A 19,025-nucleotide genomic window follows, 5' to 3' on the forward strand; every position below is an offset into this window, starting at 1 on the left:
TTTTATTTTCTAAATTTTAACAGTCTTATTAAAATATAAACACACTTATATGTACATAAAATAAATACATATTATTAATTTAATATTATAATTAAATAATTAAATTTTTTTAAAAAATATTTTTTAAAAATATATTGTTATATATAAATTATTTTTCACAAAATAAATAAACAGTGCTTAATAATTAAATAACTTTTATGGTTAATTTTTATTAATTTCCCATTCCATATAATATGCAATATAATTTCTCTTGCAGGGAAGTTTCTTCTCAAAATTTTTAATACATGGAATCCAAGCATAGTTAAGCTCAGGTTTGCCCAAAATGTGTGAGCCTATTGTTCTGAAGTTAAATCTCTGATCAGTAAGTCTGGGTATAGCTTGCTTGGAAATGGAATACTGCTTTCACCGGAGGTATTTCTTCGTTGGATCTATTATTTACCTGTTCATTTTCATTACAGATTTCTCCTTACTTTTTTCCTTTTAACAAAATTTTTTCTGGTTCTTTCTCAGCTCAGGTTCTTCTCCAGTTTTTTAATATGTGGACTCCAAGTGTAATTAAACTCATGTTTGACCAAGGTGTGTAAGTTCATTCTTCTGAAGTTGAATCTCTGATCAGTAAGTCTGAGTATAGCTTGCTTGGAAGTGGTATATTGCTTTCACCGGAGGTATTTATTCGTTGGATTTATTATTTAACTGTTCATTTTCATTACAGATTTCTCTTTATTCTTTTCCCTTTTATTTTTTTTTTTCTGGTTCTTTCTTAACTCAGATCATATACTGCACAAGTGGGTTAAGATCGCGATTTGTGGAACATATAGACTGGTAATTGAAGTGAAAAAATTGACACGGCTATCCTCTCCCTTTGGTAAGATCATCAATTCATCAGTCAATAGCCATCTAGTGTTTCATTTCTGCTCAAAAGTTGCAGTGGAAATTTCTCTTTTTCCATATGAGTGTTTATTTTTATTATATATTTCAAAAAATTTTAAAGGAAATGGGCTGTCAGGGTTTTAATCTCTGACTTTCTGCAACATGCCCTAAATCACTAAGTTAGTGACCCAATTACCCCTTAGGTGCTGATATTGGCACTTCTCTTGTTTTCTAGCACTCCCACTAATTCCATGTTATTGAAAAATAAATATATATAAGTAATTCATAATTTCTCATGAATAATTGATAGGAATTTTAAGAAAGAGAAAGACAACAATAGAAGGGCTATAAAGGGTCTTTTAGTATCATTTATTTTTTGGATTGAACTCTATTAAGTTTTAATATGCAGGTGAGTAAGAGTTGTTACCTTTATCAGTTTATTATTTTACCTCCTTTCCTTTAACCTTTAAAAAAAAAAAAGAAAAAAAAAAAGAAGCTGAGTTATTTTAACTGAAAATTGAGGGGAAAGGATATAGTTAAACAAAATTTATTCAAGAGTCTATTTGTTTGAATAATGGTTTGAAATGACAGGGTAATTGAATTTATTATTAATGTTTATATTTATAATTTTTAATTGAGATTTACCAAATACAAATACAAAATACAAAATAGGTTTTCCTTTCAAAAAAAACCTAAGCAAAATGAATCGTAAAAATCTCAAACGAAGAGTTGCCAATTGGCACTTTTCTTCTTCTTCTTCCTTTTTATTTATTTATTTATTTTTAAAGTTTTCTCCAATCTATATGATTTGGATTATATTATGATGGTGTGATTGTACGTTGATGTCTCAATTTCAGAGTTGAGCTTTTGAGTCACCAAAGCACTGATGAAAATGCTTGGTTCAAATCAAAAAGAAAAAAAATGAATTGATTGGAATAATTAAATATTTGTACCTCTAAATAATTTTCTCACTTGAGTATTTATGGTTTTAACTATTATTTCATCAATAATACAGGCATGGCTGAGATAGTTGCAGCTTCTGCAGGGACTTCTGCTGTAGTAGTTGAGGCATACAAAGATGCGAGGAATGCAGCTGACTCTATTGACGAAATGAGATATTATGAGAAAAGTCTGGATAAAAATTATGAAAAGTTGCAAGATGCGATTAAAAAGCTCTATGCCAGGAAAGGTGATTTGTTAGTGAAAATAAATAGGGATAGGACAAAGCAGGCTACCGAAGAATGCAATGTGTGGATGGGTAGTGTCAAGAAACTTGAGAAAGAGGTGCTAGCCTTGAAAGCTGAATATGAAGAAGAAAAAAGCCACAAGTTTAAATCGGTTCGTCTTTGCCCACGTTCAAATCTTAGCAAACGCATGGTAGAGAAACTTTTTGAGGTACAAAGTTGTTGGTCAGAGGGGAGCAATTTTGGAACTGACTTTCTGGTTGAGAGATCAGCAAAACCTATCATAAAAGCGAAGGCACCAAAAATAGAGGACAAGCCATCACTTTCCATGGTTTTCGAAGAGATACTTGAATGCCTAAAAGATAAGCGTGTAACAAGAATAGGACTTTGGGGCCAGGTGGGTGCTGGGAAAACAACAATCATGCAAAATTTGCGTGAAAGTGAAGAAATTTCTGAATTGTTTGATATAGTCTTTTATGTAACTCTAGCTGACGAAGGGAATGAAGAAAGGTTGCAAGAAAGGGTTCAGCATCAAATAGCAGAAGAGCTACAATTGGATTTACTACAAGGCAGTACTGACGCTGCTTCAAAAATATCCAAGAGGTTGGAGAGCATGAGATTTTTACTTCTTTTGGACGATGTCTGGGGCACATTTGATCTCGATGATTGCGGCATCTATGAAAATGAAAAGGATAGCAAGATAGTAATTGCATCTAGACATTGTGGCAATTGTCGTGAGATGTGTGTTGATCATCTAATTAGGGTGCCACGGCTCTCAAATGATGAAGCTTTGAATCTTTTTCAGGAAAGATTAGGTCGAAAGTTGTATTCTGAGTTTAAATCACTAGCCCGCCAAGTCATTGAGGAGTGTGATAATTTGCCCCTTTTAATAGACAAGGTTGCAAGAGCCTTCAGAAGGAAAGACGATATTCTTCTATGGGAGTCTGGGCTGAATAAATTGCGAATATGGCCTGGTACCAAATGTGATGGAATGGATGATGCGTTTGATTTATTAAGATTCTGTTATGAAGAATTAGATGAAGATGGAAAAGTTTGCTTTCTTTATGGTGCCTTATATGCTGAAGCATATGAAATATGTATAAATTATTTGCTAGAATGTTGGAGAGCTGAAGATTTCACTCAAGATGTGGAGGAGTTCACTGCAATTCAGAAAGGTCAAGAGATATTGCATGATCTTTTGGATGCATCTTTGCTAGAAAACGGTGAAAAGGTAAAACATGTAAGGATGAATAAAGTGCTACGGAAAATGGCCTTTAAAATCTTAGAAAGTGACGATTCAAAATGTTTGGTGAAACCTGGCAAGGGGCTCCAAAAGGCCCCCGAAAGTAAAGAATGGGAACAAAAACTAAGGATTTCTTTGATGGATAACAAATTTAGCAGTTTACCGGACAAGCCAGATTGCAACAATCTCTCAACACTTTTACTCCAGAGAAATATTGATTTGGCAGTGATTCCTCGCCGATTCTTTGAATCTATGCAAAGTCTCCGGGTTTTGGACTTACATAGCACTAATATTGCTGAATTACCATCTTCGATTTCATGCTTGGTATGTCTCAGGGCTCTTTATTTAAATTCTTGCAGGAGATTGTTGAAGCTTCCAGGCAAAATAAAGGCACTTAAGCATCTTGAGGTGCTTGATATTCGAGGTACTGGGATTAATTCTTTGCCGGTTGAAATAAGATATTTAAGCCAATTGCAGCGCTTCAGGATGTCATTGTCAAAGATAGATGGAAAATCAAGGAAAATCAGAACAAATCACAATATAATTTTAGAGCTTTCTTTGTTGGAAGAGTTAGTCATCGACATTCATCCAGAAAATGAGTGGTGGAAGCAGGTTGTGAGACATATAACTCAAAATGTGGCTGTCTTGAAAAAATTGACCTACCTTTCATTCTCCATCGGTGAATATCATTCAACCAGGTACAAAATTCTTGATTGCTTCAGACATAGGATTTGCTGGCGTGTAAAATATGCAAATGGTGATGGCAATCTTCCATTGCCAGAGGTACTTGCTGAAGCTGATGCATTTGAACTAATTGGATGCAAGGGAGTTTTGAAGTTATCGGACTTTGGCATTGACAATATGACCAAGATTAAGAGCTGTTTGATTGAAAGTTGTAATGAAATGGAGACTGTTGTTGATAGCAATGGAATAACAAATGCAGTGTTTGAGTGCTTGGAGAAGATGTACCTAAGCAATATCCCCAACTTGCAAAGCATTTGGGAGGGTTTGGTACCTCAGGGAAGCCTTGCCCGACTAAATACTTTAGTTTTCTTCAAATGTTCAAAGCTGAAGAAGATTTTCTCTAGCAGCTTAGTTCAGCAATTCTCTGATCTCCAGCACTTGGAAATTGAAGCTTGTCATCAAATTGAAGAGGTTACCCTGGAAGCAGAGAACAATGGGATGAATGCTCCTGTACTTCCAAGTCTAAAGTCAATAGTACTTGTTGGTCTTCCAAGTTTAACAAACATTTGGATTGATGATTCACTGGATTGGGCCTCCCTAGACAAAACGATTTCCATGTGTCCACTATTGGATAGTCATCCTTCTTGGCGAACAGTACTGTGACAAGAATGAAGAAGCTGCCTTCAAACAGAGATTTTGCCCTGGTTGTATCTTGAGCTAGCATTTCTAATTTTCATTCTGGATAATATTTGGTTTTGTAATGTATGGTATTTAAACTATAAGTACTTCTTTTGAACTTTCCAAAACAGAGGTTTGTATTTTCATTTTGCTTTTGTGAGATAGATTCTACATCTTCCAGCAAAATAATTTGTGACCTGAAAATTTGTTTTTGCAAACGCCCTTGGCTAAAACAATAGTTTTTTTTTTCCCCCGTAATGTTTAGTCATCTTTGCTCTTGTTTTTAAAAGATTTTAAATTTGATTCAAGCTAGAATACAAATAGACCTGGTGTGAGTGAAAGATGCATTTCTTGGGCGCACACAATAAATTTCCTGAAATGTCTTTCTTCTTGATCTTTTAGCTCTGGTTGTGACAGTGTCTTTCTTGCTTTTGGCTATGCATATTGATTCATTCATCCATTACAGTGGCTTGCATTTCTTGACCACTTTTATTTTCTTTTAGGAGAATAATGGTTATGAATTTGAGATTTTTGGTTTGACAATATGGAGTTTATAGCTTTTATGTTTGCAGAAATATACATTAGGCGGCTTCATAAGATTGGGACTTTTATTAAAAAAGTTGAGGTAATGAATTAATTCAAAGGCTTCACTTATAATTGTAGCCGAACAAAAATCAAAGTATAGCAAGACATAAGATTTTAAGTAGTTCAGCAATGTTCCCACATTCATATTCCATAATGCCAATTGTCAAAATTTTGCCTTCCTTCTGAAAAATGCAAAAGAAAGATTTAGTTTTCTTCTAGTTATGGGCAATAATTTATTTTGATTTTATTTTAATTTTATAATGTAGTTTCTTTATAAATAAAATAAATACAACAGTTTGATTTCAAATTGGATTAGAGAAATCATAAAAACGTTTGGTGAGATGTTTAGGCTTGTTGTTGGTGGACTGGACTTGGTTTCTTTGTTCTTTTCTCATGAGTTGTGGATTTCGTTGGGCTATTCTGTTAGAGGGAGTCCTTTGCTCATAAAATCTACAAGGCTCCGGACTGATAAGTAAGTTGATTAGATATTGAAGTACATGAAGGATGAGGGCTTTCATGGACAATTTCATGGATAACCCACTAAAGTTGATAGCCCTATAAGCTAAACAAAAAATGGGAAAATGTGTTGCCATTTTCAATTAGAGCAGACTGAGAGCAAGTTGCATGATCCAATTAATCAAAAATGGTTATGAAGAGAATAAAATAAAAATAAATCAAGATATGGGAATTTGGATCTACAAGCCATAGTCTCAGGTCATAGCTTGTCTCTGGACTTCAAGGAGCAACTTCTGGGCGTTGCCTTAATCCTACTTAATATATTTAAGTAGTCACATTGGACAAAATACAAATGAGATCAAAGAAAATGAATAGTGTACATCTTATTAAGTACTAGTTTATGGATGTAGTCCTAGTAAAATCACCAACATATCATAAAACTTCTTTTACATCAAGTATTCATTATTAGAACACAACACACTTCAAGAGTTCAAGTACTAAAACAACAAGTGTCACTGGTCCATAATGATATATGCTCAGAAATTTCTGAGCTGAGCACAACCACAAACAGTAGCAAGTAGTTGGAAGCATAAATAGCTTTAAACATATTAATAACCACAGCCATATAGGCTATAATGGTGAACGTTGGGTCTTTATTGCCATCACAACATAAACAACTAAATTTTAATCCCAAACTAGTTAGGATCTTTATTGCCATCATTGGCAATTATTCCATTGCATGCCAGATTACTTCCTTGCCTTGATCTGATTTTGCAGCTATCCAAGGCACTTCGGTTGGCAAAAAGACCTGAAATTCAATCATATCATGCATGGAATAAAAACCAAAGAACATATAGAAGTTAACTACGTACCTTAGATAAAAACAATACCTCTGGTCTATGCTATGTGATTCAATCACATTCATCCACGGGAGTAAAAATGCCTTCCCAAGAATCTTGCTTGGTGTTTTGCCACTCCAATGCTTGCCACCAGCTCTCCTCACCCTTGATCTGCCTCAGTTTGGTGAAGAAAACTTTGCTAATTGGGAGGCTTTTGAGATTTGGGCAATGGTAAAAACTCATCCAATCCATTCTTGGCGAAATGGATAACACATCAGAGATGCTATCCAATTCAGGTAAGAAATGAAGAGATACCTTCTTCAAGGCTGGGAGAACATGCTTGATCTCATTCCCAGAATCATTGCAGCTCACTAATCTGGTGACTTCAGAGCAATCATCAACTGTGAGCTCTTCAAGGCTGGAAAGATTTGCAAGCAATACTGGTGTGAAAATGATGGTAAGCTCTGGACGCACGTGCAGGGTCAAGTATTTTAGTACTTTGAAGCTACAGTTATCCAGACGCCCCTCCCATATACTCCTTATACTCGTCGAATAATATATACAGATATTCAATTGATTTAAGACCAACTTCTATTTCTCCAGAAGCATTTGTTACCATTTGATCTCCATTTACGATTGCTTGAAGCTTGTCACATTCCCCTGCTACACAACATTTTACTTGTGCCATATTTGTGATCTCAAATTCTGATAACTTCTCAATAGTCATATTGCGGTCCAAGAAAAAGGCAGATGCGTGTCTGAGCACTTTATTGATTTCTTCAGGCGCACCTTTACCATTTACATACTTCGAGCATTTATCATATCGTCCTAACCCAACCTCAGCATCATGAGGGATTGGAGAAATGATGCGCTTGGTATGATCACCAACAGTAAATTTGAAATGTGATAATGGTGGAGATGTTGGTATGTATCCCAATTAAAATGGCTTAATATTTCCACTTTGGGGAAGTCGAACTGAAGTGTATGTAATGTCGTCAGTCTGGAAACCTCCAAAACAACTTCTTCCACGGATGCTTTCCACTGATCATCTTCTGGACTCACATCAATATATAAATTAACTTAGATAGCTTTGGTATAACCCCATCAGGAATTACCGTCCCTGGTTCCTCGAAACTCACGGGTTCACTAAATGATGCTTTCAGGGATGTGAGATTCGTTAGTTGTTCAACTTCTCTTGGTACAGCCAAGATTGCTGTAAGCCTGTCCCTTCAAAATGAAGTACCTCAACACTACTGAGTTCTCCAACTCTGGATGGTAATGTTAACAGAAGAACACAGTGATTCAAAAAGAACCTTCTGAGATTGACCAATCCGAAAAGAGAATCAGGCAAAGATTTAATGGGAATTCCAGATAAGTTTAGGATTTGTAAAGCAAGCATACCATGGAAAAATGAATCAGATATTTTCCTCAATTTAAGGTTTCTTTGCAGGAACAATGCTTGGGCTTGGGGGCAGCTCAGATTCTCTAATAACTCAGTTAGCTTATTATCCATCAAATAAATCTAATGGAACTTTTTACAATCCACATCCTTCCGTAGCTCAGTCAATGTACTATTGTTTCTCATAAGAAACAATCCTTCTATGGATGGAAAAGCATGTTCTAGCCATATACAGCGATCTATCTCATGTAGCTTGAAAAATTGTCCATCCTCGGAACTCTCCAACAGGCCAGCAGTGACAAGAGTTTCAAGAACTTTTTGGCCTTTCTGATACATATCTGTCAGGTCATCAGATATCCTGTTGTCTATCAATGACTCTCTCGAAATCTCCTGGTTCTCAAAAAAACAGTGCACAATTTTTCAAGCATCTTCTACTTGTATCATCAGGAAGACGACCATAGCTGAATTTCAACACATTAACCATGATGTTTTCTAATTCTTGTTCAGGAGATGCAGGCTGTGTGTGACAGATTGCTGTGAGATAAGTGAGGAGAAATTGCCAACTGGTTCAGAGCTTAATTAAATGGTCTGGGAGACTAATCAAAGATTGGCCCAACAATTTTTCTCTCCAAGCCCATGTTTGTTCTCAGAAAAATGAAGGAGAAGGGAATCATGCACTTCAGATACTCCAGCTCATACTCTAGCTCATTTTTTTAGCTCCAAATGCATGTTGTCATTCAGTTAGAAATCCTGTAAATACGCCTGTAAATACGGTAGCGTACTATAGGAAATTAATTTGTTTTTAGATCATTCTTTCAAGCTGTATATAAACAATATACATAATACAAAAGTAGCTTTTCTTGCTCAATTACAGAATTCATTAGTTTTTTTCATGGTATCAGGGCACAACCTGTGCTGCTGATATTGTTCTTCTCTATAATCCTAAAGCCACTACACAAACTGCTATTTTCTAGTTGCTACATAAAATGTTAGATGCACCCAGAGATGGAACTCAAACTCCTGGTGGTGGAGATGGGACTCAGGTTGCTGATAGTGGAAATAATATTCTCCATTTGCACAATTCTGACTGCCCTGGTATGATGCTTGTGAGTGCCCCACTTACTAGAAAGAACTACCTATCTTGGAGTAGGTCCATGGAATTGGCCTTGAGAGCTAAGGATGAGCTGGGTTTTGTGGATGGAAGTTATGAGGCACCTGCTGCTGGTTCTGCTACTTTTGACAAGTGGAGGAAGGTGGACAGCATGGTCACCTCTTGGATCTTGAGTTCTCTATCACAGGAGTTGGTGGATGCTTTCATTTATGCACCTTCATCAAAAGACTTGTGGGAGGAGATCAAAGAGAGGTTCGGAGAAAGTAATGGACCTCTTTTGTACTAGCTTAAATGTGAGATAAGTAATCTGACCCAAGAAAATGTATCAGTTATGGTGTATTTCACTAAACTTAAAAAATTATGGGATGAATTGGCATGCTTAAAACCATTACCAGTGTGTAATTATGGTGCAGCAAAACAAATAGATGAGACAAATAGTGAAGGCAAACTTATACAGTTTTTAATGGGGCTGAATCAGGCTTATGACAATGTTAGAAATAAGATCCTACTAATGGATCCTTTGCCCAGTGTTAACAAGGCATACTCTATGGTGTTAAGGGTGGAAAAGCAAAGGGAAATTCATGATGATGCAGCTGATGAGTTCAATTCAGTAATGGCAGTGAAGGGACAAGTTTAGAAGAAGAAGTTTCATGGCAAGAAGAAAGAATTTGGAAAGAAAGAAAACAAGTTTTGTGACCATTGCAATGCAAATGGCCATACCAGGGACACCTATTTCAAGCTACATGGATACCTTGAATGGTTCACAGAACTCAAATAGAAGAAAGGGAAAACTAAGAACAATGTAGCAGCAAATGTATATGAGAAACCATCTGAGGGAGAAAGCAGGGCAGATCACAAGAATAAAGGGCCTGACTGGGCAAGTCTAATAAAGCAAGAAGTGGCCAAGTACATACAGAACCAGAATCCTGACTGGGCAAGATGTGTTAATTTTACAGGCTTCGCAGGTAAGAATTCAAGTAACTAGTCTTCTAATAGACATGATAGGGATAATGGTATATGGATAGTGGATTCAGGAGCTTCCACACATATGTGTCATGATTTTACTCTTTTCCAAAATATTTCAAAAATAAACAGCCCAAGTTTTGTTACATTACTTGATGGAACCATAAAACAAGTGTTGCACAAAGGAACCATCAAAATAAATCCAAAATTGCACCTGCACAATACACTTCATACACCTAATTTCAAGTATAACCTAATGTCAGTAAGTGCCTTTACCAAAGTCACCAACATAGTTGTCTCATTCTTTGCTGACCACTGTCTTTTGCAGGACCCAGTTATTAAGGAAGTGGTAACAAGTGGAGAATTGCAAGGAGGACTATACATAATAAGCAGTAAATCTTTTGAAAACAAATGTAGTTCTAAAGCTTCTCATATCAGATGTACTAAACCTATGCTCCAAATGAATGAAGTTTATCAATCCTCTTCCAATTCTTATGAGTTATGGCATTACAGACTTGGGCATATGTCAAATACCAAATTATCACATATTTCTGCCACAAGTCCAAAGAAAAAGTATCATGAAGTTGTTTGTGAGGTATGTCCACTTGCTAAACAACAAAGGCTCAGTTTTCAAAAGAGCAAAATCACCACAAAAGAAGTTTTTGATTTAATTCACATTGATTTATGGGGACCATACATGGTACACTCTATTTCACAGTCAAAATATGTTCTCACTATTGTTGATAATTTTTCAAGTTACTTGGACATACTTATTGCATGATAAAATAAAGGTTTATGGTACTCTTCTTGAATTTTTCAATATGATAAAAACATAGTTTCAAAAGCAAATAAAGGCAGTGAGATCATATAATGGTACTGAATTTATAAACCAACAGTGTATCATGTTATTCAAAACAAAGGGGATCCTACGTCAAAGAACTTGCCCTTACTCTCCACAACAAAATGGGATTGTGGATAGGAAGCAAAAGCATTTGCTGCAAGTAGCAAGAGCTTTGATGTTTGCATCCAATTTACTAGAATGCTTTTGGGGAAAAAGTATTTTAACAGCAACCTATCTCATAAATAGGATGCCAAGTATAGTTTTAAATTGGAAAACCCCTTATGAAATTTTGTTCAATAAAACACCAGATTACAGTGACCTTAGAGTTTTTGGTTGCCTATGCTTTGCAGCCAGTATTAAGCCAAGAAAACATAAGTTTGAACCAAGGGTTGTCAAGTGCATTTTCATAGGATATGCTTATGGTTTTAAAGCTTATAAGCTATATGATTTACAAAATAAAACAATAATAATTTTAAGAGATGTAGTTTTTTATGAAAATAATTTTCCATATTCCAAAAGGGCAACTGAGTAAGTGGATAACAACATCATTCCTTGCCAATTCCAGAAAATGAATCCACCCCTGTTCAACCTATACCTACAATGACTCTAACCCAAATTGAACAAATAGAAATTCCCACTACAAAGATCAATTCTCCACCTTCATTGATGGTTATCGATTCCACCAAAAATTAAATTAACTGAAATTACTAGTAATGAAATATTTTCTGTAATAAGTGGTAATCCAGGTCGAACCCTAGAGACTGAATTACTAAATTTCGTGCACTTGTGTAACAGAAAAAGAACAAAGGTTTTGGGGGGGGGGGGGGGGTTGTAACACTAAATCAGAAGAAATCAAGTTCAGAAATTAAAGAACTAAATTTAGATATAAAACTCTCAATTTAAACAAACTTCAGTCCAAGGTAATTCACATTCCAATGTATGACTCGATCATAGACAAAAGAAATACAATTATCTCTTATTGAATACTTAACGTAGATTTACCAAACAGTGAGGTAAAACCCCTAACTTCCCTATACTCATTAATTCGAGCCCAGCACTCTTGTTGACTCTAATTATTAACTGAATTGGTATTAAGCAATCCTCATCAAATTAATAACTGCTTTAAGAACAGGAAGTAGTTAAACTGAACAATAATTTATAAAGCATAAATCATTTAATTCACCCTATTGTTTCCTTAGGTTATTATTGAAAACTTAGATCATAATCAATAAAATCTAATTGCTACTCACATTCAATCTTACACAACAATTACGGATTATGAAAATGAACTAGCAATTAATCTCATCAAACAATTAACTAATAGGTCCTTTTAGCATTCAATAGATAAAAAACAATGAAATCAAGAAACAATAGATATTCAAAAAGGCATAACTTAAATGAAGAACCTGATTTCTGTTACACTCATTTCATATAGGCATTTTAGGATAGTTTTGCATCCATTTTGCCCTTATATTTTAGTATATTTTATTTTTTTTAGTTTTATTTTAGCTTATTTATTAACTTTAGTTATTTTATATTTGATTTTTGTAATTTTGTTGTTTTTGATACGTTTTTGTGGCAAATTGAGGATCAATGAGTGCATTAGGAAGTGATTTGAATAAATTTAGAGTTCTTTAGGCATGAAGGAAAGTTGAAGAAATCAAGCATTGAAAGAGCAAGTTAGCCAAAATTTGCTTGAGACTTTGCTTATGATGTTACTTAGGGTATGTCATATAAGCTTAACCTTAAGCTTGTTCAAGCTGAAAGTCAAGCACAGTTTAAATCCTACATATTCAAGCTTTCACTCTAAAACCTGCCGAGAATTGCTGAAGAAGCTGCTTAAGGTAAGCGGCAGTGCTTAAGGTGCAGCACAAGTCAAGCTGAAAGTCAAGTATGAGCAGAAAAGTTCATTTTACTCCAAGTCTGCCTAGATTTGCTGAAGGTCTGCTTAACCCTAAGCAGACAGTGCAACCACAGGCAGAAACTTGCTGAAGAAGCTGCTTAGGGTAAGCAGTACCCTAAGCAGACTACCCAAAATGTGAATGATTCTGCTGACTTGGATATTTCTACACCTCATTTCCTATCCACTCCTTGGCTCTTATTCACTTTTAGGGTAACTTTTTGAGACCATATAAATTCATCATTTTCTAGTTTTTTTGCCACAAGAGGAAACGAGAAGAAACAAAGAAAAAAAATTATAAATAGAGAGAGGAGGAGGACGCCATTGTTCTGAGGGAGGAGCTGCTACAACCATCTTTGGGAGCTCCAGAAATCAGAGTTTTGGGTTCTTCTACCTAGGTTTTTCTATTTTTAGTCCTCTTATCATGTTTTTCTTTACTTTTCCATCAATCTTTCTTGTAAATACCAATATGAGTGAGTAAACTCTTTGGATTTCAGAGTTGGGAAATATGTTTTAGATTAATTTGTGGATTTGGACTGGGTATTTTCATATTTTATATAAATATGAGTTTTGATTCCTTCCTTGTGTGCTCATTTTACTTGCCCAATATTGGTACTCATTGGGTATTATGTTAATCTTTGATTGGAGGACTGAAAAGCGAAAGTCATTGATAGATAATCAAGGATTGGAACTTAAAATTACCTAGATTTAGAAATAAACTAGGATTTTAAGAGGAATTAATAATTGGTTACAAAACTTAATGGGTTTTAAAGTTATCAAATAGCATATGAAAGTAGGTTTGGTTATTTTAGAGCACACTTTGGTTTGCTTGAAAAAGATATCAAGGGAATTTAGAATCAATCACCTTCAAACTCTATTTTTCCCTAAAAATTGGAATACCCAAGACAAATCTCAATTAATTTATGCATAAACCCCCAACTCTGGAATCACTTTTAACATAATTAGACTTTGATTTAAATTACCCGTTATTAATTTAGTTTAATTGCAAACTAGATTTAGAATTTATTTGTTTACTTTTTACCCATTCCGATTAGATTAATCAATTTACTTTGCTCATTTACATTTACCATTTATTTATCAATCATTAGCCCAAATAATCGCTTCATTCGTAGTTTGGTACTCAAACGGCAAATCCTCGTGGGAACGATACTTGACTCATCACTCTATTACTTGAGATGACCCGTATACTTGCGGATTCACCCAACGGTCTCACAAATCATGCATAAGAACTAGAATCCATTGAACTAAAATTAGAAACTTAGCCGCTCATGGAAAAATAAAATAGAGAAATCTAAAACTATGGATGTGAATGGAGAATGAAGGTGTTGAAGGCGTGTTGAATGTCTTAATGAATATGTCTCTTCGCTGCTGCCAAAGATGAGCTTTATAATAAAAAATCTAATCCCAAAGATTAGAACGAAACTTGGAAAATTTGCTTTGTAATCATGGCCAATTTTCAGCCACTTTCCTTGCGATTCTGTCTCTGATTTCTTTAGGAAAGTTGTAGCCCTACTTCTTAGCTTTCCAACGGGTACTCATTTACCCAAATCAGAGGTCTACAACCCAAGTTATGGGCTAAAAACTGAAATTGGTTCTGACAGAGTATTTAGCCCATTATAACGACTTCATTGCCATTTTTGACAATTAAAATGGCCTTATCTCGCTTCCAGCCCTTCACAACAATTGTAGAGGCGGCCTCTGAGGTTCAAATGGGCCTAATTTTGCTTCAATTGGACATCTAGAGCTCTAGATATAAAATAAATCCCAAAGCTGGACATGACACATTAAGTGTGGGCTTTTATAATAGATCCATAGCTAATTTTAACAACCTTGGAGACTGATTTGGGTTTTGGTCCCTCTTTATCATTTGTAGTGCTCTGACTTAGCTTTTCAATAATTTAAACAGCATTGGATTTGGAGACCCACAATTTTAGAAACACCTGAAAAATACAGCAAAGGTCAAATTAATGCAAATGTTGAAAATTTCTCCATTTAATACAATTATTCCAACAACTCTCTAAAAATATGCCTAATTGATAATTATGCTTTAATCAACTGAATTATGCATAAAAATACACTAGAAACACTAAATACAGTGAGAGTAAAATTAATAAATTATGCACTTATCATTCATCCATTTCAAATAGCCCTCAACCAGAGTCTAATGTTCCCATACCAGTTAGGAGAAGCACCGGAACTACTAAAAGACCACTCTGGCTAAATGATTTTGTAGCCTATGTTTAGAAAGAAAATTTTACTACTGCTAAACTTGCTACTACTTCAAAAGATCTTGAAGGTATGATTTCTTTGCCTACACCTTCTTATTCTATCCATTCCTTATAGTACAATCATGATTACATTAATTTTTTAGCAAATGTGTCAACTATCCATGAACCACAAACCTACCATCAAGCTAGGGAGGATAGTAACTGGGTTCTTGCTATGAAGAATGAATTAGAAGCCTTAGAGAAGAACGATACATGGGAACTCACTTCCCTTTAGCAGGGCAAGAAGGCCATAGCCTCAAAGTGTGTGTATAGGGTTAAATACAGACCTGATGGCAGAGTAGACAAATACAAAGCTAGATTGGTTGCAAAAGGTTATAACCAACTAGCAAGGATTGATTATCATGACAATTTCTCACCAGTGGCTAAATTAGTCACAGTAAGATTGTTCCTTGCCATTGCTACTACTTTCAGTTGGCCAATACACCAGTTTGACATCAATAATGCATACTTACATGGATAACTAGATGAAGATGTCTATATGCAGCCTCCAAAAGGCTATACAAAGGCTACACAGGGACAAGTATGCAAGCTTCTAAGAAGCCTCTATGGCCTTAAACAAGCAGGGAGGCAATGGAACAAGGAATTGACCAGAAAATTACAAGAATTTGGATTTGTCCAGTCTGCATTTGACCATTGCCTATTCACTAAAGGGACTAGACATGATTTTATTTCACTAATTGTGCATGTAGATGACTTGTTGATCACAGGGGAAAATGAAAACCACATCAAATTAGTGAAAAAGTTCCTAGACAAGCAATTTACAATCAAAGACCTGGGCTACGCTAGATACTTTCTAGGAATTGAAATTGCCAGGTCAAAGAAGGGCATATTTCTAAATCAGTGAAAATATATCCTGGATATTCTCCACGATATAGGCCTGTAAAATGCAAAATCAGCAGCCTATCTGCTGCCCAAAGGTCTTAGATTAGACAACGAAATTGGGAATTTACTACAAGAACTAGAAAGATATAGAAGACTTATAGGGAAATTGTTATACTTGGGACTTACCAAGCCGGATATTTCCTAGGCAACCCAGAAGCTAAGCCAATTCATGCAAGTTCCTCGCCAGCCACACTGGGATGCTGCTATACACGTTCTCAAATACTTGAAAGGATGTCCTTCCAAGAGTCTCTTCTACCCATCAACAAACGATTTGAAGCTTTGCGCTTTCTGTGACGTAGACTAGCCATCCTGCCCCATGACCAAAAAATCAATAACTGGTTTTTGTGTCTTCTTGGGACCTTCTCTAATCTCCTGGAAAGGAAAGAAACAAAGTACAATAAGCAGGTCATCAGCCAAAGCTGAGTAGAGAAGCATGGTGATGACGGTATGTGAACTCAAATGGATTAGTTACCTCATTGGTGATTCTGGTTTGAGACTGTCTCTTCTGATTGCTTTGCACTGTGACAATAAAAGCAGCAGAGCACATAGCTTCAAATCCGATCTTCCATGAACGTACTAAGCATCTTGAAATCGACTGTCACGTGGTTCGAGATCAACTTAATGCAGGCTTCATCACCATCGTGCATGTACTATCAAGACATCAGCTAGCGGATCTCTTTACCAACTCCTTGGTCTCTTCTTTATTCAACGAGCATCTTTTCAAGATGGGACTTCATGATGCCCATGTGCCTCCATCTTGAGGAGGGGCCAGACAGATTGCTGTGAGATAAGTGAGGAAAAATTGCTAACTGGTTCAGAGCTTAATTAAATGGGCTGGGAGATGTAATCAAAGATTGGCCCAACAATTTTTCTCTCCAAGCCCATGTTTGTTCACAAAAAAATGAAGGAGAAGGGAATCATGCACTTTAGATACTCCAGCTCATTTTTTAGCTCCAAATGCATGTTGTAATTCAGTTAGAGATCCTGTAAATACACCTGTAAATATGGTTGGGTAGTGTAGGAAATTAATTTGTTTCTAGATCATTCTTTCAAGCTGTATATAAACAATATACATAATCAATACAAAAGCAGCTTTTCTTGCTCAATTACAGAATTCATTAGTTTTTTCCAGTGTGCTTAGTGTTCCAATCGCAATGTTCCAAACACCAACATCAGATTCATCTTTCAATGCCCTTGACATTAGAAAGATGGCATGTGAATGGTAGCAGCACAAGTCAACTACTTTTCGAGCTAGTGGTTGAAGGTTAGAAGAATAAACAATTTCACCAACATTCTCACAAAATTCCCCCAACAAATCCTCCAGATTTATCTTCGAGTCCGACTGACATTCTGTCACATGCTAGCTCTGAAATAGCAGCCTGTTTCAGAGCAGAGTGATGACTTTCTGCACATATCTCCTGAATCTGCGCAATCTCTGGTTTTGCTCCTTGTGATAGCGTCGCTTTGCTCCAATGCTGGTTACTTGCTTCAGTTATTTCCTTGAGTTCAGTAAATTATTTTCAGACATCAGATTTAAAACAAATGGAAATTAAAACTCTTGCGGAAATTCACTCACACAAACTAACACAAAATTTAAAGGACTTAAATGGAGTCATCTTTGCTTTTATATTTGCTTCATTTTGTTAATAATTTCATTTTTTTTTTCAGAAATGGGTGTTTTTGTTGTTTGGTGGATTTGCTGTCATTCTATTTTGAATCAAACCCTTTCACATACCTTAATTGAATAAGTGATAATAAAAGAGAAGCCGAAGAGATGGGTTGGTGGATTTATGAAGAGATAAGATACAGAAGGAGGGGGGAAAAATTGATGTGTTGAAAAAGTTGAGGTACTAAATTCAAAGGCATAATTATAAATAAATTAAAAAATCAAATTATAGAGAGAGTGCAAGACATGAAGATTATACTAATTCTGATCAACTGCAACTTAAATCTTCAATAATTATGCCTTGTCATTTATTTAATAAATTAACTTACCATATTCGTTTATGAATAATTATGCATAAAAAGTAACTACTTTTTGAATTATGAATAAAAGAAATTAATTTGAATGAATAATTTTTGAGCAATTGGGAAGTTATTAAATTTTTTTAGTATTTATTTGTCCATAATGATAAAAAAGATTTTTAACACTGATTAGAATATTTACCTTAAATTAATTGCTTCCGTCAAAAATTAAAAAAAAAAATCCTTGCTTTTGCAAATTAAAACATAGTTTATTAATCTATATATCCTATTAAATTCTGTATTACACTTCATTTTAATTTATGAAAAAATAATAAATACTAACAAACAATATTTACATGATTAATGATAAAAAATATATATCACGCAACATATAAACACGTGTATATGTCAACTGGCTCAATGCACGGAATAATTGCTAGTATTAAAATATAAATGAGCGCATTATTTATTATTTTATTTTAATAATATAATTTAATATATATTTTGTATTTTTATAATTATATTATAAAATTTTTATTAATTATAATTTTATTTTACATTTAAAAATAAATAAGTTGAGATATTTTTATTATTTTTAAATTAATTAATATATAAAAATAAAAGAGAATATATATATATATATATATATATATTATGTTTCCCTTTTTCTTCATAAATTCCCTCTTCTCATGGTTTGGTTGTGGGATCCTTCATTTCCCATTGCTAGACCGTGAAATCCACTTCCTTGGAATTCCTATTTCAAACCAAAATTTTCTTTTTCTCAAATGGCTCTTTTACTCCATCCTTGCAATCAAACAATAAAAATCAATTAAATCAAAGAAAATAAATTTTAAACTAATTACACTTAGAAGTATTAATAAAAATTAACTCAAACACCAAAAAATTGATAAAATAACCCTAAATGAAAGCTATACACCAAGACTATGTATCAATAGTTATATTATTTTTAATTTAATTATCATATTAATCACAACTATATATAATTTCCATAATAATTTTTATTTATCTTATTAAATATTATATACACGACATATATAATTTTTTTTTAATGAATCATTGTAAAATTTTTATAGTTGATATTAGGGATGTGCAGTT

The 19,025-nt window shown here is 34.5% G+C and overlaps 1 protein-coding gene across 3 annotated transcripts; it reads left to right on the forward strand.

The window, feature by feature from the left end:
• Positions 1 to 231: 231 nt before the first annotated feature.
• Positions 232 to 4,805, forward strand: LOC110661342 (disease resistance protein RPS2). 3 transcript variants are annotated; one of them, XM_058133976.1, is made up of 4 exons: positions 232 to 411; positions 511 to 665; positions 770 to 865; positions 1,886 to 4,805. In XM_058133976.1, the coding sequence occupies exon 4, from the start codon at positions 1,888 to 1,890 to the stop codon at positions 4,642 to 4,644; it is 2,757 nt and encodes a 918-aa protein (XP_057989959.1). In that variant the 5' UTR covers positions 232 to 411; positions 511 to 665; positions 770 to 865; positions 1,886 to 1,887; the 3' UTR covers positions 4,645 to 4,805. The 3 variants fall into 3 exon arrangements, with proteins under 3 accessions (XP_057989959.1, XP_057989961.1, XP_057989960.1); XM_058133978.1 differs by having other exon boundaries at positions 255 to 411; positions 1,916 to 4,805; XM_058133977.1 differs by having other exon boundaries at positions 264 to 411; positions 516 to 665.
• Positions 4,806 to 19,025: the final 14,220 nt, after the last annotated feature.

Source organism: Hevea brasiliensis, chromosome 14, assembly GCF_030052815.1.
Source record: "Hevea brasiliensis isolate MT/VB/25A 57/8 chromosome 14, ASM3005281v1, whole genome shotgun sequence".
NCBI classification, from domain to species: Eukaryota; Viridiplantae; Streptophyta; class Magnoliopsida; order Malpighiales; family Euphorbiaceae; genus Hevea; species Hevea brasiliensis.